Raw genomic sequence first — 25,217 nt, 5'->3', positions numbered from 1 at the left:
TCACTGGGATGACACTAATAATGGTACGAATCTTAGCTTATGAAGTGTGCGCCAGAGGCCCCATTTTCTGTACTGCTGATGTGAACTGGATTTAAAGACACATAGTTTCACTGAAAACAACTGAAAAACATTAGGAAGGACGCTAACCTACTCTGACAAAATGTAGGCTCTGTAGCAAAATGAAAATTAACTTATTAATATTTGACAGCATGTACCTAGCTATTATACCTACATACATAAATACTTGTTCCATAGATCATGAATACAACATTTCATGTCATTTTAATGTAAATTTTCTTTATGTAAAATAATAATTAAGTATAAGGAGCTATTATTCAGAATTTTTTAAAATTTGATTTTAAATGCTGTTTGAATATCTGTCAGACATTTAATGCTATTTGGCAAATTAATAACGATTTTTGTGGCAGCATAATTCACCGCTTTTTGTGTCAAAGCCAGATTTATCCCAGAATAGTGAAGATCATCCTTTCTTCTAGTGTTCTAGCTATGCACTTCCCTGTTTTTTTTTTTTTTTTTTTTTTTTAGGTGGGATGCCGCTCGGAAATAGCCAAGTGATGTTAGGCGCTGCAGTCATGGACTGCGCGGCTGGTCCCGGCGGGGGGCATGTGTATTTGTTTTTGTCAGTAGATTTCACACACATTTGAACATTTTTTAAAGTGGGATGGATTATTAATAACAAATTTTATAAGTAAATCTATGTATTGCAAAGGTCCTGTGAATATCTCGAGTTCCTTAAATAAATGTCTGGAAGGAGATCTTTGGTGGGCACCAGCTTTTATTCTGATTACACTCTTCCGTGCAATGAATACTTTTTCTCTTAGTGATGAATTACCCTAAAATATGACGCCATATGAAAGCACTGAATGAAAGTAGGTATAGAAGGTTAATTTACTGATATGTTTATCACCAAAATTTGCAATAACCCTAATATCATAATTAGCTGAATCTAACCGTTTCAGCAGATCATAAATGTGTTTCTTCCAATTAAACTTCTCATGAATGTACACACCCAGAAATTTTGAAGATTCTGCCATAGTAACACACTTCTGTTCATATTTATCAATGGTGTTATGCCATTTACTGTACAGAATTGTATATACTGTCTTTCTCAAAATGTATTGAGAGTCCAGTTGCACAGAACCACTCAATAATTTTCTGAAAGAGGTTATTTAAAATTTCCTCAGCTGATTCTTGTTTTTTGGCTGTGATTACTATACTTGTATCATCAGCAAAAAGGACTAGCTTTGCATTTTCATGATCACAGAGTGGCAAGTCATTAATATATATTAAAAACAATAAGGGGTCCAAGACTGAACCCTATGGGACACCATGAAATCTGTGATCATTAATTTCCTTCATACTGTTCATAGCTACTTATAGAATATACATACGTGTACAAATGATACATATTTATATCAAACCAAATGATTAAAGAAACGAGAATTTCAGTCAATTATTGATACACAAAGAATAAGTAAGTTTCTCTCAGCAAGAGTCCAATCGCTGTTCGACAAGGAGGCATACCTCAGCAATTGTTTCCCACAGAAATATCTCAAATATTTCCATGACTGCTCATCCACTATGTCAATCATATCAAGATGATCATGTAAGTCTACTCATAGAGGTTCTTCCTCGGAATCATTGGTGGTGAGAAAACTGAAACCTTACCCACTTTCATCTCTGGTGCTTCCAATGCTTTGTGGCAGGTTTGTTAGTTTGAGCACTTGTCGCAACACAAGCAAATTTTTTAATTGCTCATTACAAGAACTAAAATTCTCCAACTTCAGCTTTTTGAACTGTTAAATCTAGTTCTGCGTTGGTTCTTGCACTTTTGGTGCTGACCTTACTCCTTGCGACGGAGATCGTAACAGGAAAGGAAGTTCGAGAGAGGTCAAAAATTAACACCAAAAGTGAGATAAATCAATTGAAAATATGTAGTGTAAATATGAATTCTCCTTCTGCAAACATTGATTAGTCAGCAGCATAGCTTGAGTATGAATATCTGCTCTTAATAAGAACTTGTCTTTCAGTACATTTCACAACATACCGGACGTAAATATTACTACTCTGCTACAATGAACCGGAGATCTACAGATATCCTGATAACAGCTAGGTAAGGGTCCAGTGTTGCACAACATACCTTACCGTTACGACGGCATACAACGCTTTGCCTCTATACCACACGTAATCAGTACTACTTTGTCCAACGTACCGCAGGTCAATCACGCTAGCGTAAATCAAAGATACACCGATAACAGCGCGGTAAGGTTCCAGCGAAGTTAAATATAATGTTGACGTAAACCACAGAGATAAGGCCTCGGTGATCGTATTAAAAGCCCAGGTAACTCACACGTCTGCAGAACAGCAGCAGCAACCATGGTGAAGGCACGCAAAATCGTACTCGTTCGACACTTCGAAGGGCAGCCTCGAACCGAGGACTTCCGCATCGAGGAGGAGGACCTGCCGCCCGTCAAGGACGGACAGATCTTGGCCGAGGCTGTCTACTTTAGTGTCGACCCCTTCCAGAAGTCTCACACGGCTATGCACCACGTGGGCGACACCTTTTACGGCGCTCAGGTAAAGTACCTCTCATTTCCCGTCGTTTATAATCTGATCCGGACGGTTACCCCGAGCCTCGAGGTGGGCACTCACATGCAACGCCAGTGGCATCATTCCAGTGACGTCACCGACGTTTCGTAAGGAAAACGCAAACTTTCGTTCGTCGCCCTCCAGCGACGTCATTTTTTGACACGTCATTATGAGTTAAATGTTATTTTATCTTTCTGACGCCATTAGCCTTCCCAAACCACTGATAACAGTTGTTCACCTGCTACGTGTCCGCCTCCGGTAGCTGAGTTGTCAGTGCGACAGAATGTCAATTCTAAGGGCCCCGGTTCGATTCCCGGATTGGTCGGAGATTTTCGCCGCTCAGGGACTGGGTGTTGTGTTGTCCTAATCACCATCATTTCATCTTCATCGACGCGCAAGTCGCCGAAGCCGCGTCAAATCGAAAGACTTGCACCCGGCGAACGGTCTGCCCGACGGGAGGCCCTAGCCACAAGACATTTATTTATTTACCTGCTACATGGCGATTGAATTTCGAACTAATTTCAATCTGTGTTTGGACTGAGTTAACAAGAAACGCGTGAGAGATTGGTTTATTGAGAACTGTGTTGGACACAATTTGAAGCGGTCTGTTTTTCTTTCACAACTATGCACTCATGAACCAAAATATTATGGCCACCTGCTTAACAGTTTTTTTGGTCAGTTTTGAAACAAATTACATCACTGATTCTGTGTATCGGGGATCCCGCTGTTTGTTGTTGGATTTGTGAAGATATGTGGCATTAGGTCATCTAATTCGCATAAATAACGGGCTTCTCATTTCCATTGGTGGCGTCCGATAGTGACCCAGCTGAGTTCCATGGCATTTACATCAGGCGAATTTGGTCGTCGAGACATCAACGTCAGTTCACTATAATGCTCCGCAAACAACAGTAGCACGGTTGTGGGCTATGCAGGTGGTCTGCAGCCGTCAGCTTGCCTTCGATTACTACCACAGGCCCTAAGTGAGAGCAGGAGAATGTCACCCATGCATAATAATGCTCCCATCAGACTGCGTCCGTGGAGCGCTGCACGTTTTGAGCTGCCGGTCACCTCGATGACGGCGTTTATGAAGACGACCATCGACCTAGTGTAGCAAAGATGTAATTTACCCGAAGAGCTGACGCGTGACGGCCGAATCCCGATTGTCCTATGCCCACTCCTATCTCAATTGACTATGTCGTAGGGTCAACATATGAACACGTACGGGTGGTCTGCTGTGAAGCTCCATGTTCTACAGTGTACGATGAACGGTATGCTTCGAAACACTTGCGGATGCACCAGCTGTGTGCTCTTTCAAAGAGATGTCACACGTCACCATGTATCCTACAGCGCAAACATGCCTCCGAACCCCGCGTTCTGTGAAGAGACGTAGACGTCCAACCATTTAGCTCCTAGAGGTAGTTTCACTATCCTTCTACCTCTTTCCGTAGCTTCTCACGAAGCTAGCACGTCAAATTCGACCAACTTCGCCGTTTTCGGGTATTAGTTCACAGGCTCTGCTTGATAATAAACTGCCCTTTGTCAAAATAGTTTATCTCAATGGATTTCCCTATTTGCACCCCATATACTTTTGTTACCGCGTCACGTGTCCTCAATGCCACCAGGCAGCGTGCAGCGTCGGGCTGAGAGTGGTCATAAAGTTTTGGCTTAACCGTGTATGTACAGCTGATTACACTATCAGAAATTGTCGTATCACTCCCCGAGTTTTTATGATAATCAGCAAATCATCAAAAAACAAATGCGGTAATTTGAGATTTAGATAAACATTTGATTTATTGTCACTTCGTTCACAGCTAATGCATAATATGTGAGCTTTTCACATAGTATGGTACGTCCCAGCAATCGCGACAGTAACTATCAGAATGTACGTTAACAAGAGCATTATACTCCCTACCAATATTTATAAATTTGTAGGCAGTTCTATGATGTGTTTTGCCGTTGTGAACACATAATGTGTGTCAGATTAATGTTTTCTGTTGAGTGTATGAGTGTGTGTGTGTGTGTGTGTGTGTGTGTGTGTCTGTCTGTCTGTTTGTGTGTCTGTTTGTGTGTCTGTGTGTGTGTGTGGGTGTGTGTTTGATAATTTCAGTGTAGATAAACAATTGATTAGATAATTAATAACTAGGACACTTGTCGTTATCCAACCACTTAGTTCAAAAAGTGGATCAAGTATATCATATACTACTGCTAACTGGTTCAGATTTTGGTGCCGACACGATAAAAAATAAGTGCTCTTACAGGTTAGAAAATTGAAGTCACGAGAGATATATCTGTAGGCTAGAGCCACAACAGCTCCGACTTGCCATCAGCTCTTATTATAGCTACATAAAATTTTAAATGCCAAATGTTTATATCACATTGTACTTAAAGATAGAATTAATAAATGAAGCTCTGTTTTCCTAATTTTGCACGAAGCAAGATTGCTCAAAATTTCGTGCACGATAACGAATGAATTTTCTTCGTGATCAGTGTACTCAGTACCCATATTTTGTTTTTGGATAACATCCAGTGCTGGGTCCGATATTTGTGTCCTCTATTCGGACGACCTAGTTCCTGTGACAGCTGTCATAACAGCATGATGGTAGCCATACCAGTCCTTCCGATTTCAGTTGAGGCCATCTGACTTATGAATGAAGCAAGTAACATTGCAGCTGACAGTGTCGATACAGTTTGTGATGCCATGTCACTTTCTGTGCCGTCATCGTCGAACTGGGAAAACTCAAATGCACGTAATGACAAGAAAAATACCAACAACAACACATACAAAACATCTTATTTATCTCTCTCCCTCCATCTCTCTCTCTCTGTCTCTCTCTCTCTCTCTCTCTTTCTTAACTTCAAAATTAGACACTGCTGTATGCTGGGTTGATTTTTTAACATTCTGGGTGACAATTATTTAACTATATGAGAAAAACATAAATTAGTTACAAACAACGGCGTGCACACACTTTATTATTGTAAAGTCACTACAGACATTCGAATTTAGGTTATGACATGTTCGCTCTGACTGCCATCATTGGCGGTGATGTGGCGCAGACGAATAATGAAATTCTGCAAGATCCGCTGAAGCTTCGGAACATCGATGCTGTCGATGACCTCCGGAATGGCTGTTTTAAGCTCAGAAATGGCTTTGGGGTTATTGCTGTACGTCTTGTCTTTAATATACAAAAACGAGTCGCATGTCTTCATACCCGTATAATATGGCGACCAATTGAGGACCATGCCAGTAGCCTGTGGGTACCCCAGAGCCAGAATGCGATCCCCAAAGTGCTCCTCCAGGACATCACTCTGCTGCTTCGATGCGGTCGAGCTCCGTCTTGCATGAACCACATTTTATCGAAATCAGGGTCACTTTGGATAATGGGGATGAAATCGTCTTCCAAAGCCGTTGCGTAGTCACCGTGGCATCAAGGGATATCGCAACGATTATTCCGTGACTGTACATTGCACACCACACAGTCACCCGTTGAGGGTGAAGAGACTTCTCGACTCGAGAATGTAGCTTTTCAGACCCCGAAGCGCGCCAATTTTGCTTATTGACGAAATGAAGCTGGTGGGCAACAACAAGGCGTGTGGGCATGCTTATACTATTCCTCATCACCCCCTGTGGCCAACCGCGCCATTTAAACGTCCTAACGCAAACCGCGCAGAAGTTATAGCGATTTTATTTCATATAGTTCAATAACTGTCACCCTGTAGCTAACAAAGGCTGTATGATTGCATGATTTGGTAGCTTCACTGAATGCTCTTCACTCGTAAGTAATAGTACATCATTAAATTTTGTACGGTCAGTGGTCCTAAGTAGGGACAGTTTAAAAGGAAAAATTAGTCTTAGGCATATCTGTAGTTGTATGGAAGAATTAGTAGAGGGTGTCGTTCATTCTAATAGAGGATAAGTCGTCTGCTACAAAAAATGCCGTCAGGCAGATTTAACTGATTGAAGAACATGTCGGCGGAGTTTGAACATGCGACCAGAATGCCATAAAAAGTTACCGACGAAGTACGCCTGCCGTGTGACGGCTCTGTTGTGGTGGAATACCGAATGATCACCTGGATAAGAGTGTAGTGCAGTGGGAATCTGAAAAGTGTGTACACTATTAGTCCAAAAACTTCCGAACCTGGTTTTGTTGTTGGCGTACGAGTGATGTCAGCGCAGTAATTACGGCCGCAAATCCAACTAACAACTGTAAACAACAGATGTGCACTGGACCAGTCAGCTGTGTGCAAGCAATGTTAAGGGGAGATGGAAGGCAATTTTTATCCCTATTCTGCCGATGCTATTATACCCATTGATTAGGTATACTTTTCAAAAGAACTATAAGTGATAAAACAATGAAATTCTTACTGCATATAAATAACATATATGCCTCAATATTCAAGTAAAATGAACATAATACCTCATGGTCTTGAAGAAAACAATTTTTTTATTCTTTCAGTAGTAAAATTTAACTATTTTTGTTCATTAATTATTATAAAACAGTTTCTGATAGTTTCGTGGTTCTCACTTTACTTGTCATAACTTATTACCATCTGCAGTACAAATTGACCAAATTTCATGTTTCTAGTCCCATTAGTTTATCAAATAATGGTACCTGAAAGTAAAAAAAATGTAGTTTTGAGAAAAATCCATTTAATGTTTAATATTGCAATTCTAGTATAGTCATTGATGAGAATACTTACCACTAATATTTTTTCCACCATGCTGAGCATCATCTGAATCATACTGATCTTCTTTTCTTCTCTTGGTCCCTCTTCTTTTCTGTCTGGCTTCTTTTGTGCATTCTAAATTAGCAATATCTGCTTTGCGGATTCTCTCTTTTTCTACTTGCAACAAGGATCATGCAGTATTTCCACTATATTTTATGCCTAATACTTCCAATACATCCAGTTTTCTAATTAAACCATCACTGAAGCATAAAATAGCATTATAAACACCAAATTTGAGGGTTGTAAGCTGAACAAATACAGTTTTCGGTAACCGATTCCAAATGACAGAATTCACACATTTATTTAAATTTTGGGTTTTCCCATGAAGACATTTCTTCAACAAGGTATCTTTACAAAAGTCTATAAATATGGGTTTGATTTAATTTAATTTAATTTAATGCTGTGCATTATCTCTGCATGGCGCAAAAAGGAAGGCATGGCATCTGAATGCCAGATTGCACAGAGAATCAGGAAAACCATCATATCTCACGAAAAAATTGTCCTATTTGTATAAAACAAAAACTGTTTCACGCAGGAAAGACCAGGCATTTCAAATATGCTAAAATCTGAAAATCGAATTTTTGAAGCCTACTTGCCTTCCCTTTCCCCTTTTAGTAGTGGTCGCGCAAACGTCCTGTTTCCAATGTTATTGTGCTAGAAATTGCAGTGGTGCAACAGCTCCAAATGAAGTGTTCCCTGACGTTCTCATCAATGTTTTGAAGAAGATAAGAGTATATACATAGTCTAAGCCACACCTAGATTCTTAGAGAAGAACAACAATGTGTGGCACCAACTGTGACATGACTGAAATGCAAAACCCAGACAGTCATTTTCTGGAAAAATTCATCACAGGTGATCTATCACAAAACGACAAAGTGCATATATTCACATCAAGGTTCAATGCTTTGATGATGTAACCGACATTCAAGCCAATGCGTCGAGCGAGGTGAGCAACATCCCAAAGAAGTACTTTTCTCACCATTTCACATGGTTCTATGACCGTTCTTTGGGAGGCTATAACGTCAACTGAGGCACAAAAACAACCATCTTAACTTTTTTCTATTTTTTTCTGAATCCAGTCTTGAAACTTTTTGGACTGATGGGATACTAAGACGTAGTATTTTGTCATCAGCTGTAGCAGTGAGACAGGAAGAATTGTTGGGATGCATTAGTATAGCATCCGGACATGTGGAGGTAGTGAATATGTAAATAGGCTGTTTAGGTTTTTATGTTGGTAACGCCACGTAGCGCTCTGTATGAAAATCACTGAATGTGCGGTGTGCAGTCTGTGGCTGGTTTGCATTGTTGGAATATTTGCCATTGTAGTGTTGGGCAGTTGGATGTGAACAGCGTGCAGCATTGCGCAGTTGCAGATGAGCCGCCAGCAGTTGGGGGAGAGATGGCGGAATTTTGAGAGCGGATGATCTGCTCCATCAGAGACTGGATGTCATGAACTGATATATATATATATATATATATATATATATATATATATATATATATATATATATATATTGATTTTTGAACACTCTTAAGGTAAATACATTGTACATTGTTTGTCCTCTATCAAAATCTTTCATTGCTAACTATGGCTATCAGTAGTCAGTGCCTTCAGTAGTTAGAATCTTTGATTTAGCTGGCAGTATTGCCGCTCGCTGTATTGCAGTAGTTCAAGTAACGAAGATTTTTGTGAGGTAAGTGATTCATGAAAGGTATAGGTTACTGTTAGTCAGGTCCATTCTTTTGTAGGGATTATTTTCGGTTCTGCTCAGCTGTTGGAAAATCAAATAACATAAGAGGTTTACCAGCACAGTAATTCATAAATTTTTCTAAGGGGATGTTTCAAGTATTTGGGGGTGATTTAACTGTATACTACCGCTACTGTGTGGTAGTGTTGTAAGTGGGAGGGGATTTCACAATGAGGCAGTCTCTGTAGATGAGATTTCTCTTATTTGTGATGAACTATCTAGAATTGTAGGCCTTACTGTGGCATATTTTGACACAGGTTCATTTATCGAGAACAAGAGTGTTTGTAAATGCTAACAGTATTACACTGCCAGATGTTGTAGCAAAGGTGCTGAGTATCATGGAGAGATTTACTGACGTATTTCCAGGAAGATCGAAGCACCTTGTTACTTGTACAACTGTCTTGTGTTAGCGCAGCAGTGCGATGGTGTAATGCAGAGGCCTACCCACAGGTGGCGCGGATCGTGGAGAGCCGTGCTCCCGGCTTTCCAGTGGGGCGGCACGTCGTGGCGTATTGGGGGTGGCGCGACCGCACTGTGGCCGATGTGGGCTCCGGCAGGCCACAGCCCCCCCTGTACGTATTGCCGCCCAGGTTGGTGCCACACCTGGGGGACCTGCCTCTGTCGCTGTCCCTGGGAGTCCTAGGCATGCCAGGCAACAGCGCCTACTTCCCGCTGCTGGACATCTGCAAACCCAAGCCAGGAGAGGTGGTCGCAGTCACTGGCGCTGCCGGGGCTGTCGGCAGCATAGTGGGCCAGATAGCGCGCATCAAGGGCTGTACTGTCATCGGCTTCGCCGGATCTGACGCCAAGGTATGTGTTACTTAGCTCATCAATTGTGTATAGATACAGGTGTTCAGTAGCGAGGATAATATTCCCCATCCTGAAACAGAGGTACCGTTCGTAACTGTCTGGATAGCGGAGAGCTTTAAAGTTGCGCTTTGGAGACACAGGGAGGCGATCTGGCCCAAAATGGAATGTTCCTAATGGATTTACGACGAGGTCCAGTGAGCCAACCAGCCTGGACGTGTTTTTCGAGAGATTACGCCAATTCTGGGACACACTCATTCAAATTCTAAAGATGGCAGGGGTAAAATAAAGGGAGCGAATAGCTATTTACAATTTGTACTGAAACTAGATGGCAGTTATAAGAGTCGAGGGGCATAAAAGGGAAGCAGCGGTTGGGAAGGGAGTGAGACACGGTTGTAGCGTCTCCCCGCTGTTATTCAATTTGTATATTGAGCAAGCAGTAAAGGAAACCAAAGAAAAATTCGGAGTACGTATTAAAATCCATGGAGAAGAAATAAAAACTTTGAGGTTCGCCGATGACATTGTAATTCTGTCAGAGACAGCAAAGGACTTGGAAGAGCAGTTGAACGTAATGGACAGTGTCTTGAAAGGAGGATATAAGATGAACACCAACAAAAGCAAAACGAGGATAATGGAATGTAGTCGAATTAAGTCAGGTGATGCTGAGGGAATTAGATTAGGAAATGACACACTTAAAGTAGTAAAGCAGTTTTGCTATTTGGGGAGCAAAATAACTGATGATGGTCGAAGTAGAGAGGATATAAAATGTAGACTCGCAATGGCAAGGAAAGCGTTTCTAAAGAAAAGAAATTTGTTAACATCGAGTATAGATTTAAAAGTCAAGAAGTCGTTTCTGAAAGCATTTGTATGGAGTGTAGCCATGTACGGATGTGAAACATGAACAATAATAGTTTGGACAAGAAGAGAATAGAAGCTTTCGAAATGTGGTGCTACAGAAGAGTGCTGAAGATTAGAGGGGTAGATCATACAGCTGATGTGGAGGTATTGAATAGAATTGGGGAGAAGAGGAGTTTGTGGCACAACTTGACTAGAAGAAGGGATCGGTTGGTAGGACATGTTCTGAGGCACCAAGGGATCACAAACTTAGTATCGCTGGGACCACAATAAACGCTTACAGGTACTGTGAGACTCTGAAAAAACTCAAACGGGCAATTCTGAACCAGAGAAGAGGAATCTTAAGCAGGGGTGTACACATTCTCCATAACAGCGCTCGCCTCCACATCGCTCGGCTAACCCTTGCTCTCCTGCAAGTTTCAGCGGAACATAGTCACCCAACCACCATATAGTCATGACTTGGCGCCCAGTGACTATCACCTGTTCACTAGGTTAAAAGAACATTTCGCTGGAAACCGATTCAGCTCCGACGCCGAGGTGAAAGAAGAGGTTAATAACTATCTGAACAGCATGGCGGCGACCTGGTATGACATGGGCATGCAAAAACTGCAACAGCGTCTACAAAAATGCATCGACAGAAATGGTGATTACGTCGAAAAATAGCTAAATGTTCAAACCGTAAACTGATGTAAACCATTGTAGAAATAAACGGGTCTATGTACTTATAAAAAATAGGATACCTTAATTTTGGGATTACTCTTGTATATCCATCTGCATACAGGTTATTACAAAAAGGTATGGCCAAACTTTCAGGAAACGTTCCTCACACACAAATAAAGAAAAGATGTTATGTGGACATATGTCCGGAAACGCTTACTTTCCATGTTAGAGCTCATTTTAGTTTCGTCAATATGTACTGTACTTCCTCGATTCACCGCCAATTGGCTCAATTGAAGGAAGGTACTGTTGACTTCGGTGCTTGTGTTGACATGCGATTCATTGCTCTACAGTACTAGCATCAAGCACATCAGTCCGTAGCATCAAAAGGTTAGTGTTCATCACGAACGTGGTTTTGCAGTCAGTGCAATGTTTACAAATGCGGAGTTGGACGATGCCCATTTGATGTATGGATTAGCACGGGGTAATAGCCGTGGCGCGGTTCGTTTGTATCGAGACAGATTTCCAGAACGAAGGTGTCCCGACAGGAAGACGTTCGAAGCAATTGATCGGCGTCTTAGGGAGCACGGAACATTCCAGCCTACGACTCGCGACTGGGGAAGACCTAGAACGACAAGGACACCTGCAATGGACGAGGCAATTCTTCGTGCAGTTGACGATAACCCTAATGTCAGCGTCAGAGAAGCTGCTGCTGTACAAGGTAACGCTGACCACGTCACTGTATGGAGAGTGCTAAGGGAGAACCAGTTGTTTCCGTACCATGTACAGCGTGCGAAGGCACTATCATCAGCTGATTGGCCTCCACGGGTATACTTCTACGAATGGTTCATCCAACAATGTGTCAATCCTCATTTCAGTGCAAATGTTCTCTTTACGTATGAGGCTTCACACCAACGTGATCAAATTGTAAATTTTGACAATCAACGTGTGTGGGCTGACGAGAATCCGCACGCAATTGTGCAATCACGTCATCAACACAGATTTTCTGTGAACGTTTGGGCAGGTATTGTTGGTGATGTCTTGATTGGGCCCCATGTTCTTCCACCTACGCTCAGTGGAGCACGTTATCATGATTTCATACGGAATACTCTACCTGTGCTGCTAGAACATGTGCCTTTACAAGTACGACACAACATGTGGTTCATGCACTATAGAGCTCCTGCACATTTCAGTCCAAGTGTTCGTACGCTTCTCAACAACAGATTCGGTGACCGATGGATTGGTAGAGGCGGACCATTTCCATGGCCTCCACGCTCTCCTGACCTCAACGCTCTTGACTTTCATTTATGGGGACATTTGAAAGCTCTTGTCTACGCAACCCCGGTACCAAATGTAGAGACACTTCGTGCTCGTATTGTGGACGGCTTGGATACAATACGCCATTCTCCAGGGCTGTATCAGCGCATCAGGGATTCCATGTGACGGAGGGTGGATGCATGTATCCTCGCTAACGGAGGACATTTTGAACATTTCCTGTAGCAAAGTACGCTGGTGCGTTCTGTTGCTGTGTGTTTCCATTCCATGATTAATGTGATTTGAAGAGAAGTAATAAAAGGAGCTCTACCATGGAAAGCAAGCATTTCCGGACACATGTCCACATAACATATTTTCTTTCTTTGTGTGTGAGGAATGTTTCCTGAAAGTTTGGCCGTACCTTTTTGTAACACCCTGTATACGCATATCGGTATCTCACGGTTTTCGTCACCTCAGTGTATTATGGTGACGTTGTGGAGCAGTGGAGTTTTCCGCTGCGTGAGTGGGACAGAGAATAAGCTACCGCGTCATGGAACTCTTCCTGGTGTTCTAGTTTGTTTTCTCAAAATAGACAGAATTAATTATTCTACTTTTATAGTATAGGACTGTGCTTTGTAGGTAACTAGGCAAATAAGTCGATCCAGCATGTTGTACACCCGTGACGAATGTCTCTTATTTTCAGGTGAAATGGCTGAAGGAGGAGCTGGGCTTCCATCACGCTTTTAACTACAAGAAGACAGACGTGTCCACCGCCCTGAAGCAGGCTGCCCCAGACGGTGTCGACGTGTACTTCGACAACGTGGGAGGTGACATGAGCACCAAGGTCATGAGCAACATGCGGTACCGCGGCCGCATCGTCGTGATCGGCGCCATCTCCCAGTACAACGACCTCGAGCACCAGAAGTTGGTCAACCTGCCCTTCACATTTCTTGCGCAGCAGCTCCGACTGGAGGGTTGCGCGGTTGCGCGGTATCACGACCGCTGGGAAGAGGGAATCAGCCAGCTGACGAAATGGGTCAGAGAGGGTAAAATCAAGTACAGGGAGACTGTGACCAAAGGCTTTGAAAACACTCCCAGAGCCTTCATCGGTATGCTGCGAGGTGAGAACTTCGGGAAAGCTGTTGTCAAACTGTGAACAATGCGGACGCAGCAGACGTGCGTGTCCAGAAACAGAGACAGAGACAATTTCTTTCAACATTTCATACAGGAAATATGAAATCTGCAGCGCACAATTGGGCTCACATATTTCGCTAGAAACTGTCTTCAAAATTTTACTTTCGGAACATCTTCGTTTGTAATTTCATTAAAATAATTATAATGTTGAACATTTTCTACGCTTTTTTGTTTGAATTGAATTGATAAGCCTACACAGAGACGACTTAAGAGTTTTACTCTATATACATAAATAACATGGCGGACAGGGTGGACAGCAACCTGCGGTAATTTTGTGATGACGCTGTGGGGTTACGGTAAGGCGTTGAAGTTGAGTGACTTTAGGAGGATATAAGATGACTTAGACACCACTGAAAATGTTTCGAAAGGACTGTTATGTGTTTTGACCAAATTTAGAAACTGTAATAAAATATAAAGGAACGATTTAATGCGACAGGACATCACCTAGACATTATCGGTAATTGTTTTCAGTCGTAGTATTCATAGCTACTTATAAGACACATAATATATAACACATATACTTACATCAAATGTATCACTGAACTATGGATTAAAGCCAGTTACGCAAACAACAATAAATGTTTCTAGCTTTCAACAGTGTCTGCATTTCAAAGTTCACGTTGCCAGTGCAAGCAGGAAGAGTGTGTTACCAATTCCCACCCTCTGGCATTGTCTGAGTACTTTTCGTGCCAAAATACCGAGTTGGTGTCCACTCTCGAGACAATAGTGTCAGTCGAGGAGGAATCTTCGTTGCTGAAGAACTGGGAAAATAGTCCTAAGACCAGGTTCATCGTCAGAATTCTAGGCCTAGACCGCATTTCTTCAGACTACGTTCTGGGTTATGTTAAAACACATGTATTGAGATGTAAGAAGAAACTGCATTGCAATAGAGGATACATTTATTAACTACGGCTCCGAAACTTGTCTAATTAGTATTATACGTTTCATGCTAATGAAAATTATCTTTGCCGTCAGCCCATAATAAGCGAAGTAAAAGATATCATATGATTACCAAGGCGAAAGGAAAACTAATATGGTTCAATAGCAGCACTTTCTTCATTCTGACTTACTTTAACTTCTAAATGTTGTCACAATTTTTCAGTTTTTCAAATATATTTCAGTACCTATAAATCAGTAATAACTCGTCTCTCCTCCCTCCCAACACAACCGACCAACCAAAAAAAACCGCTGATATGAGAAATTTGACCAACTGACGGAATGAGTAACATAGAAGTTCCTGGTTCTGCTGGGGGTATAACAGATATCTAATTACTAGGTGTCTAATAATGCCTCCTACACCTACATCTATGTCGATACTCTGCAATCCAGCTTAGGTTAGGTTAGGTTAGTGTTTTTTAACGTCCCGTCGACAACGAGGTCATTAGAGACGGAGCGCAAGCTCGGGTTAGTGAAGGATGGGGAAGGAAATCGGCCGTGCCCTTTCAAAGGAACCATCCCGGCATTTGCCTGAAACGATTTAGGGAAGTCACGGAAAACCTAAATCAGGATGGCTGGAGACGGGAGTGAGCCGTCGTCCTCCCGAATGCGAGTCCAGTGTGCTAACCACTGCGCCACCTCGCTCGGTAATCCAGCTTAGGGCGCGTGGCGGGGAATACCCCGTACCACTACCAGTCATTCCCTTTCCTGTTCCGTTCGCAAACAGAATGAGGGAAAAACAACTATTATATGCCACAATATGAGCCCTAATTTCTCGCATCCTATCTTTGTTGTCATTACGAGCAGTGTATATTAGAGGCAGCAGAATCGTTCTGCAGTCAGCTTCAAAACACGGTTCTATGGATTTTCTCAGTAGTGTTCCTCGAAAAAAACGTCGCCTTCCCTCGAGGGATTCCGATTTGAGTTCCCGTAGCATCTCCGTAACACTTCCGTATTGTTCGGACCTAACAGTAGCAAATGTAATAGCCCATCTCTGAACTGCTATGCTGTCTTCCTGTAATCCGATCAGGTAGGGGTCCCAAACACTCCAGCAGTACTCAAGAATAGGTCGCACTAGCATCCTATATCTGGTCTGCTTTACAGATGAATTATACTTTCTTAGAATTCCCAAAATAAATCAAAGTCAATCATTCGTCTATCCTACCACAATCCGCACATGCTCTTTCTATTTCACATCGTTTTGTTACGTTACGCCCAGATATTTAAATGATGTGACTGTGTCAAGCAGGACACTACTAATGCTGTATCCGAACATTACGGGTTCCTTTTTCCTACTCATCCACATTAACTTACATCTTTCTACATTGAGAGCTAGCTGCCATTCATCATACCAACAGAAATTTTGTCTAAGTCATCTTATATCCTACTACAATCACTCAACTTCAACGCCTTACCGTACACCACAGCGTCATCACAAAATTACCGCAGGTAGCTGTGCACCCTGTCCGCCATGTTATTTATGTATATAGAGAATAACAACGGTCCTGTCACATTTCCCTGGGGCACTCCTGAGGATATCCTTGTCTCTGATGAACACTCGCCGCCCAGGGAAACATGCTGGGTTCTATAACTTAAGAAGTCTTCGAGCCACTAACATATCTGTGAATCTGCACTACTGGCCATTAAAATTGCTACACCAAGAAGAAATGCAGATCATAAACGGGTATTCACTGGACAAACATACTATATTAGAACTGACATGTGATTACATTTTTACGCAGTTTGAGTGCATAGATCCTGAGAAATCAGTACCCAGAACAACCATCTCTGGCAGTAATAACGGCCTTGATACCTCTGGGCATTGAGTCATACAGAGCTTGGATGGCGTGTACAGGCACAGCTGCCCATTCAGCTTCAACACGATACCACTGTTCATCAAGAGTAGTGGCTGGCGTGCCAGTTGCTCGGGCACCATTGACCAGACGTATTCAATTGGTGAGAGATCTGGAAAATGTATTGGCCAGGGCAGCAGTCGAAAATTTTCTGTATCCAGAAAGGCCCGTGCGGGACCTGCAACATGCAGTCGTGCATTATTCTGTTGAAATGTAGGGTTTCGCAGGGATCGGATGAAGGGTAGAACCATGAGTCGTAACACATCTGATGTGTAACGTCCACTGTTCAAAGTGCCGTCAATGCGAACAAGAGGTGACCGAGACGTGTAACCAATGGCACCCCATACCATCACGCCGGGTGATACGCCAGTATGGCGATGACGAATACCCGCTTCCAATGTGCGTTCACCGCGATGTCGCCAAACACGGATGTGACCATCATGATTCTGTAAACAGAACGTGCATTCATCCGAAAAAATGACGTTTTGCCATTCGTGCACCCAGGTTCGTCGTTGAGTATCTGTGATGCAGCGTCAAGGGTAACTGCAGCCATGGTCTCCGAGCTGATAGTCCATGCTACTCAAACGTCGTCGAACTGTTCGTGCAGATGGATGTTGTCTTGAAAACGTCCCCATCTGTTGACTCTGGCATCGAGAGGTGGCTGCACGATCCGTTACAGCCATGCGGATAAGATGCCTGTCATCTCGACTGCTAGTTATACGAGGCCGTTGGGAACCAGCATGGCGTTCCGTATTACCCTCCTGAACCCGCCAACGCGAGCAACAATGTCGCGATACGTAAACCGCAATCGCGATAGGCTACAATCCGACCTTAATCAAAGTGATGGTATGCATTTCTCCTCCTTACACGAGGCATCACAATAACTTTTCACCAGGCAACGCCGTTCAACTGCTGTTTGTGTATGAGAAATCGGTTGGAAACTTTCCTCACGTCAGCACGTTGTAGGTGTCGCCAGCGGCGCCAACTTTGTGTGAATGCTCTGAAAAGCTAGTCATTTGCATATCACAGCATCATTTTCCTGTCGGTCAAATTTCGCGTCTGTAGCACGTCATCTTCGTGGTGTGGCAATTTTAATGGCCAATAGTGTAAAACCATGCGCTCAACGCTAGGTTATCAGCCGCTGATTCATGGGCATAACGTTCTCGGTAGCTGCCCTCTGTAGTAAAAAAAATTTAAAAAAGTGAGTGAATGGATCCACGATGAACTTGAAAGGGTGTAATGTTACGTCCCTCCCGAGCCAAGGCAACGAACAGTAATGAACAAAATGAGATAAGAAAGGGGGTAGCGTCTCTGATTATTTATTTATTTAAACGTATGGCTAGGGACCCCGTCGGGCAGACCGTTCCCCGGGTGCCGGTCTCTCAATTTGACGCCACTTCGGCGACCTGCAGTCGATGAGAATGATAGGATGACAATGATAACAGCACAACACCCAGTCCCTGGGCGGAGAAAATTCCCCGACCCAGCCGGGAATTTAACCCGGGCCCAGAGGATTGACAATCCGCTACGCTGACCATTCAGCTACCCGGGGGCAGACAAGCGTCTCTGATTAGTAATCAAAACGCTCTTGGCCGCGGGTTCGAAACCCGCCACCGCTTAAATTTTGAATAAAAGTCATCAGCAGAGGCGGTTGAAGACTTCCGGCATAAGAAGTCAGAAGAACAGTTCAGTGATAGGGTGGTTCTCATCAGACAGCAAACCGACACCATAAGCCGAAGATGAAGTGACAGAGAAAGTATATGAGAATACTGATCGGGTAAGTCAGTACGTAGAGAAAGAAAAAAATCTCATAGTCATGGAGGATTGGAATGCGTTCTCAGAGGAAGGAGTAGAACAAGGGGTTACGGCAGAATATGGACTTGGTACGAAGAATGAAGGAGGAGAAAGATTAATTGAATTCTGCAAGAAATTTCAGCTAGTAATAGAGTACACTCTGTTCAAAGATCATGGAAAAAGGCAGGGAAGTACGGGAAGAGATCCGTTTGATTACGTCACAGTCCGGCAAATATTTCAAAATCAGATATTGGATTGAAAGCCGTTCTTTGGAGCAGATGTAGGCTCAGATCACAATTTAGTAGTGATGAAGAGTAGGCAGAAGTTTAAGAGACTAGTCAGAGAGAATCAATGGGTAAAGAAGTGGGATACGGAAGTACTAAGGAATGAAGATACACGCTTGAAGTCCTCCGAGGCTGTAGACAGTGATAAGGAATAGGTTAGTAGATAGTTCAGTAGAAGGGGAATGGGCAACTCTAAAAAGGGCAATCGTAGAGGTTGGTACAAAGAAGGTAACTGCGAACAAACCACTGGTAGCACAAGAAATACTATCGTTGATCGATGAAAGAAGGAAGTATAAAAATGTTCAAGGAAATTCAGGAACGAAATAAATAGGAAGTGCGGGGAAGTTAAGACCAAATGACTACGTGGAAAATGTTAAGAAACCGAAAAACAAATGAGTGTCAGAAGGACCGACTCACCATATAGGAAAGTCAAAACAACTTTTCCTGAAACTTATAGCAAGGGCTGAAATATTAACAATGCAATGGTAATACCACTGGCAAATCTAAGAGGATAGGGCGGATAGGTGGAAGGAATACACTGAAGGCCTCTGTGAGGGGGATGACTTGTCTGACGAAGTGATCGAAGGGGAAACAGGAGTCGATATAGAAGAGATAGGAGATCCAGTATTAGAATCAGAGCTTAAAAGAGCTCTGAAAGAGTTAAAATCAAAAAAGGCAGAAGTGATTGACAACATTCCATCAGAATTTCTAAAATCATTGGAGGAAGTGGCAACAAAATGGCTATTCACTTTGGTGTGTAGAATGTATGAGTCTGGCAATATGGCATCTGACTTTTGGAAAATACCATCCATACAATTCCGAAGATTGCAAGAGCCGACAGGTGCGAGAACTATCACACAATTAGCACAAGAGTTCATGTACCTATTTTCCAGACAGGAATAATATACAGAAGAATGGAAAAGAAAGTTGAGGATATGTTAGATGACAATCTGTTTGGCTTTAGGAAAGACAAAGCTACCAGAGAAGCAATTCTGACCTTACGATTGATAATGGAGGTAAGACTAAAGAAAAATGAAGGCACATTCACAGGATTTGTCGACCTGGAAAAAAATGTTCGGCAATGCGAAATCGTGCAAGATGTTTGCAATTCTGAGAAAAATTAGCGGTAAGCTAAAGGGAAAGACGAATAATATACAATACGTACAAGAACTAAGAGGGAATAATAAGATTGGAACACCAAGTACGAAGACCTCATATTAAAAATGGTGTAAGACAGGGATGTAGCATTTCGCCCCTACTGTTCAACCTGTTCATCGAAGAAATAATGACGGAAATAAAAGAAAGGTTCAAGAGTGGAATTAAAATGCAAGATGAAAAGGTATAAACGATAAGATTCGCTGATGACATTGCTATCCTGAGTGAAAGTGAAGAAGAATTACAGGAGCTGCTGAATAGAATGAATAGTCTAATGAACACAAAATATGGATTTAGAGAAAATCTAAGAAAGACGAAAGTAAATAGCGGAATTAAGAACAGTGAAAAACTAACCACCAGCATTTGTACTCATGAAGTAGATTAAGTTGAGGAATTTTGCTATCTAGGCAGCAAAATAATCCAGGACGAACGGTGCAAAGTGGATATGAAAAGCAGACTGGCACCGGCGAAAAGAACATTCCTGACCAAGAGAAGTCTACTAGTATCAAACGTAGACCTTAATGTGAGGAATAAATTACTGAATGGACTGTGAGAAAACCGGAACAGAAGAGAATACAAGAAACTTGAGATGTGTTGGTACAGAAAAATGTTGAAAATTAGATGGACTGGCAAAGCAACGAATGAGAAGGTTCTACGCAGAAGCGGTGAGAAAGGAGTATATGGTAAACACTGAAAAGAAGAAGGGACTGGATGGTAATACATCATTTAAGACGTCAGGGAATAACTTCCATGGTATTAAAGGGAGCTGTAGAGGGTATAAATTGTAGAGGAAGACAGCGATTGGAATACATTCAGCAAATAACTGAGGACGTAGGCTGCAAATGCTACTCCGAGATAAAATGGTTAAAGATTTCAGGCTTCTCGAAGTACCACGAAGAAGTTGATTTCTCGACATTTGGCGACAGAGAAGATCCCATATTTGTCACAGTACGGCAGGTACGTTTTCGATAGGGTAAGGTGGAACAACTTGACGATTTGAAGTGCTTGGCCAAAAACCCAGTGCGTTCTCTGGAGACACAATTGTAGAAAGCGACCAAAACTCAGACTAACCATCTGTTGTCTTAAGCTTGTTACATCCATCCTTCTTGTGGACTTGGGACAGCGGCTGACAGCATAAGTGATGGAAATGGAACTCCACAGCCAGATTTTCAGAGTATGAAGATGACGCAAATGTAGTGATCAAAACTAGTCGTCAGAATAATAATAGGTCTGTGGTGTTCAATTTCCATTACTTATTTGTCATTTTGGCCTACCTTCTTGTTTTTGAGTGTCTTAATCTCCAAGAGTTAACGTCACAACGTCTCGCTCTGTGTGCCAATAACCCTGCCAAATGTTTCACCAATCTGTAGGTAAGCTCACTGATGATGGACCTAAGGGGTGTGTTTTCGGCAAATTTTGACACCCCCTTACCCTTCCAAATAAGTAGGTCACTTTCAGAATTTGTCACAGCAAGATGATTTGTGGCACCTATCATTTGAATTTTGAGGTTTCATCGGTTGATTAACAACAGAAGCGTTGTGACACAACTAGACTTGTTATTTTTGTCACTGCATTTCCGTCGCTCTATTCCATGCCCTGTGCCACCTAACAACTGCTTAAGATCAAAGCGAATTTACTACGAACAGTTACAACAAGCACGTTGCAGAAAGTGGTTCTAACATTAAATCGAGGATGTGCCAAGCCAAGACAACAGTTGGCTGAAGTTCACAGAACAGAGTGAGAATAGAATTGCTGCTGCCTCACAGTGCCAGATGCCATCCGTATATCACACATTCCAGAATCATTTTAGCATTATTTTTAATGTTATAAAAGAGTCTTTCCGTAACTTCTCACATCCCGTGGACATTAAGCATTGAACTTTGCATTCTGTTCCAAAAATTTGTATTTCCTTTTCACATCCAATGTGAATTTCAATTACAAATTTTCTGAAACAATCGTTTATCTGTTATATTTGTCATAATGTATTGAAACCAAATATGCCCAAGTTGTCATATCACATATTGTTAAATGATTCATCATTTTGTTTTAACTCTGATTGAAAAAACACTATGTTCATTTGACAGTATGCTGAAGGATGAAACAGTTTATTGAACACATACCTTTGTGTGTTGCAACTAAATCGTCAAAACTCAAACACGATTTGAGCCTGTTAAATAAGAACTTTGGTATCAACTGGTACACAAATACAGAGCGTAAGTATTACATAGAACTGCTGGAGAATTGAAAGCTTCATTTTAGGCAAAGACAAGAGGAAGAAAATGATGATGAACCCATGAATGACAAAAGTGCTACTTTTTCTCACTCTTCAATGAAGCAATGTTCTGTATGCCATAATTTGCAATTTTTAAGCTGTTTTCAACCATGGAATATGTTTGCGCTCAATGGATGATATATGAATAATGCAAAGTAGACAGCCGGCCGGTGTGGCCGAGCGGTTCTAGGCGCTACAGTCTGGAACCGCGCGACCACTATGGTCGCAGGTTCGAATCATGCCTTGGGCGTGGATGTGTGTGATGTCCTTAGGTTGGTTAGATTTAAGTAGTTCTAAGTTCTAGGGGACTGACGACCTCTGCAGTTAAGTCCCATAGTGCTCAGAGCCATTTGAACCATTTTTTGCAAAGTAGACAACATGGGTAACCATGAAGTCATAAACTTTTCTGAAATTTGGTTCAAAAAAGAAAGCACCAATGCTGCTTTAACCACCTCATTCTCAAATCTGTCACAGCCTGCTCCCTCCCCCCCCCCCCACCCTCACCCTTCCCCTGTAGTATATTTTTCCATTCATTAACTAAAGATCTTCTGGAAATACTTAAAGCATTCCAGAATTATGCTGATATGTCACCACTTTCCCACATCAGAATAAGAGTTCTCTGGAAGTCTGAAACCCATGGTAATTGTCACATGCTGCTGAAGCCAAATGTCATATCTTATTCACAATATGTTACTGTTATTTATGAAAACCACTATACTGCCTTACTGAAAAACTGGCAATCCCCCTCCTGAAAAGTCTATGTCCAGTTTACTGAAATGTTGTAGTGACAGTAACTTTTAGTAATTTATTCAGTAACTTCAGATGCTTTCGATGCTAGTTTCATTTGTAAACAGTCAATCTGTTAATGTTTATTAGCCTCATCTTTAATTGCTGGAGATACTTTTGAAATATCTGAATCAAGGTATGTAATTTTTTTAAAGTAACTACAGTCAAATACTCACCACTGCGCTTCACGCTATGATGTGAAAAAGGTAGCTAGTATGTTTCCTCAGTTGCATCTTACGACCAAGTGCCTGTCGGGTTGTATTCGACGAGTGCACATGAAGGCAACCAAGAGAACTTCCAGCCGAATGAACCCAGCTCCCGTGAAACTTGAGCTTTGGGGAATGAGTGCCACTCAAGTGGCTTCAAGATTTAGATGCAGTGCTCTAAGACACTTAGCTCCAAGTGGTCATCAAAGATGGACGTGCTTGCACTTTACTTGGTAGTGGTCTAGAGTAGGTATATTGGTGCTGATCAATGGGCTGTTCATGACGTCCCAGCTAATACCAAAGCATTTACACACTGATTAAGTGAGAGACGCCTTGGTTGTAAACACAGGGTTGGAGGAACCACTTGTTGCTATTTAACAACATTGGAAATGTTTACTAGTCAGCACTCTCATCTGTACCTTCAATAAAGGTTAGTGTGTATGTGAACTTCAACTTTATCACTTCGTTCAGTGTGTAGAAAGCAAATGCATGTGACAATTGTATAAAACATTGTCAACCTACAGAGAAAAAACATTACATAAAGGACTTATTTCCAAACTAATTTTTATAGTTTTTACATTGAATTTCCTGTTTATAGTATTTTATATTGTATGTATTGGTCTGAGCACAGTACTGTGTTGTATGTTTCTGTAAATTAATGTTTCTTCTCTTTACAGGTGCTTCATTTGTTGTGATGTCATTTAATTGTGTTGTGTGTTCAGAATGTTGTACCATTCAGCATCATGTGAGAGGCCTCATAGATTAATTCAATGTGTCTTCCTCACTTGATATTTACAATTAAGTAATGTGCACTTTAATGACTTTCAATTGATCACGTTCATGATCAGCCTAATCCGACTCAAAAAAATAATCTCTAAACTCATTTAACAATTTGATTACCTACTACTTGTGACCTTGCTGCTCAGAATATACGAGGGCGGTTCAGAAAGTAACCTCCGATTGGTCACAGTGCGGGTTGTGGGGGGAGTAGCGACGCCATCTGTGCATTCACGCACTCAACAGGTCAGTCGGCATCAAGCCGTGGTGGAGTGAACGTCGTACCTGCGCTAGTTTAGTTTTTGTGGCAGTTTGAAATGTGTGCTGCAATAGAAAACCCCGCCAAATGTGAAGTGCTTGCTGTCATAAGGTTTTTTACAGCCAAAGGATATTCTGCAGCAGCTATTCATCGTGAGCTTTGTGCCATGTACGGACCAAGAGTTATGAGTGAAGGAGTTGTCCATGAATGGGTACGTTTATTTAAAGGTGGACGAGAAAACGTTCATGATGAAGAGAGAAGTGGTAGACCATCATTGGTGACTGACGAACTCGTTCAGACAGTTGAAGCAAAAGTTCGTGAAAATCGACGTTTCTCAATGTCGGAGTTGTCTACTGGTTTTCCACAGATTTCTGAGACCCTCTTGTACGAGATAGTGACAGCAAGATTGGGTTACCGTAAGTTCTGTGCACGATGGGTGCCCAAAATTCTTACCGACCACCACAAAACTCAAAGAATGGCCTCTGCATTAGACTTTCTGTCACGTTATGAGGACGAAGGAGAACCATTGTTAAACAGAATCGTGACCGGTGACGAAACCTGGATTAAGTACGTGAACCCTGAGACAAAAGAACAATCAAAGATGTGGGCACATTCAAATTCGCCTACCAAACCAAGAAAAGCCTCGCAAGATTTTTCTGCCAGAAAACTGATGGCAACGGTGTTTTGGGATGTCAAAGGGGTGTTGTTGGTTGAATTCATGGAACGTGGTACTACCATTAATCAAGACGTGTACTGTGAAACAATAAAAAAGTTACGGCGGGCTATACAGAACAAACGCCGTGGTATGCTGACTTCCGGTATCGTTTTTTTGCACGATAACGCCCGTCCACACTCTGCTCACAGAACAACGGCCCTTCTTGACTCCTTCAAGTGGTACGTTATCAGCCATACACCTTACAGCCCAGACCTGGCGCTAAATGATTATCACCTCTTCATGCACTTGAAGAAATGGCTCGGGTCACAGCGGTTTGATGACGTCTAAGAGGTCAAAGATGCGGTCACAGGCTGGCTCCAGGCACAAGCG

General features: G+C 42.2%; 1 protein-coding gene across 1 annotated transcript; it reads left to right on the top strand.

Moving 5' to 3' along the window:
• The first annotated feature begins 2,397 nt into the window (after positions 1-2,397).
• LOC126417118 (prostaglandin reductase 1-like) lies at positions 2,398-13,812 on the top strand. Its single transcript, XM_050085014.1, has 3 exons — positions 2,398-2,598; positions 9,450-9,893; positions 13,360-13,812. Exons 1-3 carry the CDS (start codon positions 2,398-2,400, stop codon positions 13,810-13,812), a joined length of 1,098 nt encoding a protein of 365 aa, XP_049940971.1.
• The last annotated feature ends 11,405 nt before the right edge of the window (positions 13,813-25,217 follow it).

The sequence above is a fragment of the Schistocerca serialis genome, chromosome 8 (genome assembly GCF_023864345.2).
Source record: "Schistocerca serialis cubense isolate TAMUIC-IGC-003099 chromosome 8, iqSchSeri2.2, whole genome shotgun sequence".
In the NCBI taxonomy this organism is placed as follows: Eukaryota; Metazoa; Arthropoda; class Insecta; order Orthoptera; family Acrididae; genus Schistocerca; species Schistocerca serialis.
Note: the sequence above shows the minus strand (reverse complement) of the source record. Positions and strands in the feature narration are given on the sequence as shown.

Excerpts from the sequence above, each read along its gene's own strand:
- LOC126417118 (XM_050085014.1), top strand. The coding sequence starts at position 2,398 with ATGGTGAAGGCACGCAAAATCGTACTCGTTCGACACTTCGAAGGGCAG. Across the intron at positions 2,599-9,449 it reads ACACCTTTTACGGCGCTCAG|GAAGATCGAAGCACCTTGTT; the intron begins GTAAAGTACCTC and ends ACGTATTTCCAG. Across the intron at positions 9,894-13,359 it reads TCGCCGGATCTGACGCCAAG|GTGAAATGGCTGAAGGAGGA; the intron begins GTATGTGTTACT and ends TCTTATTTTCAG.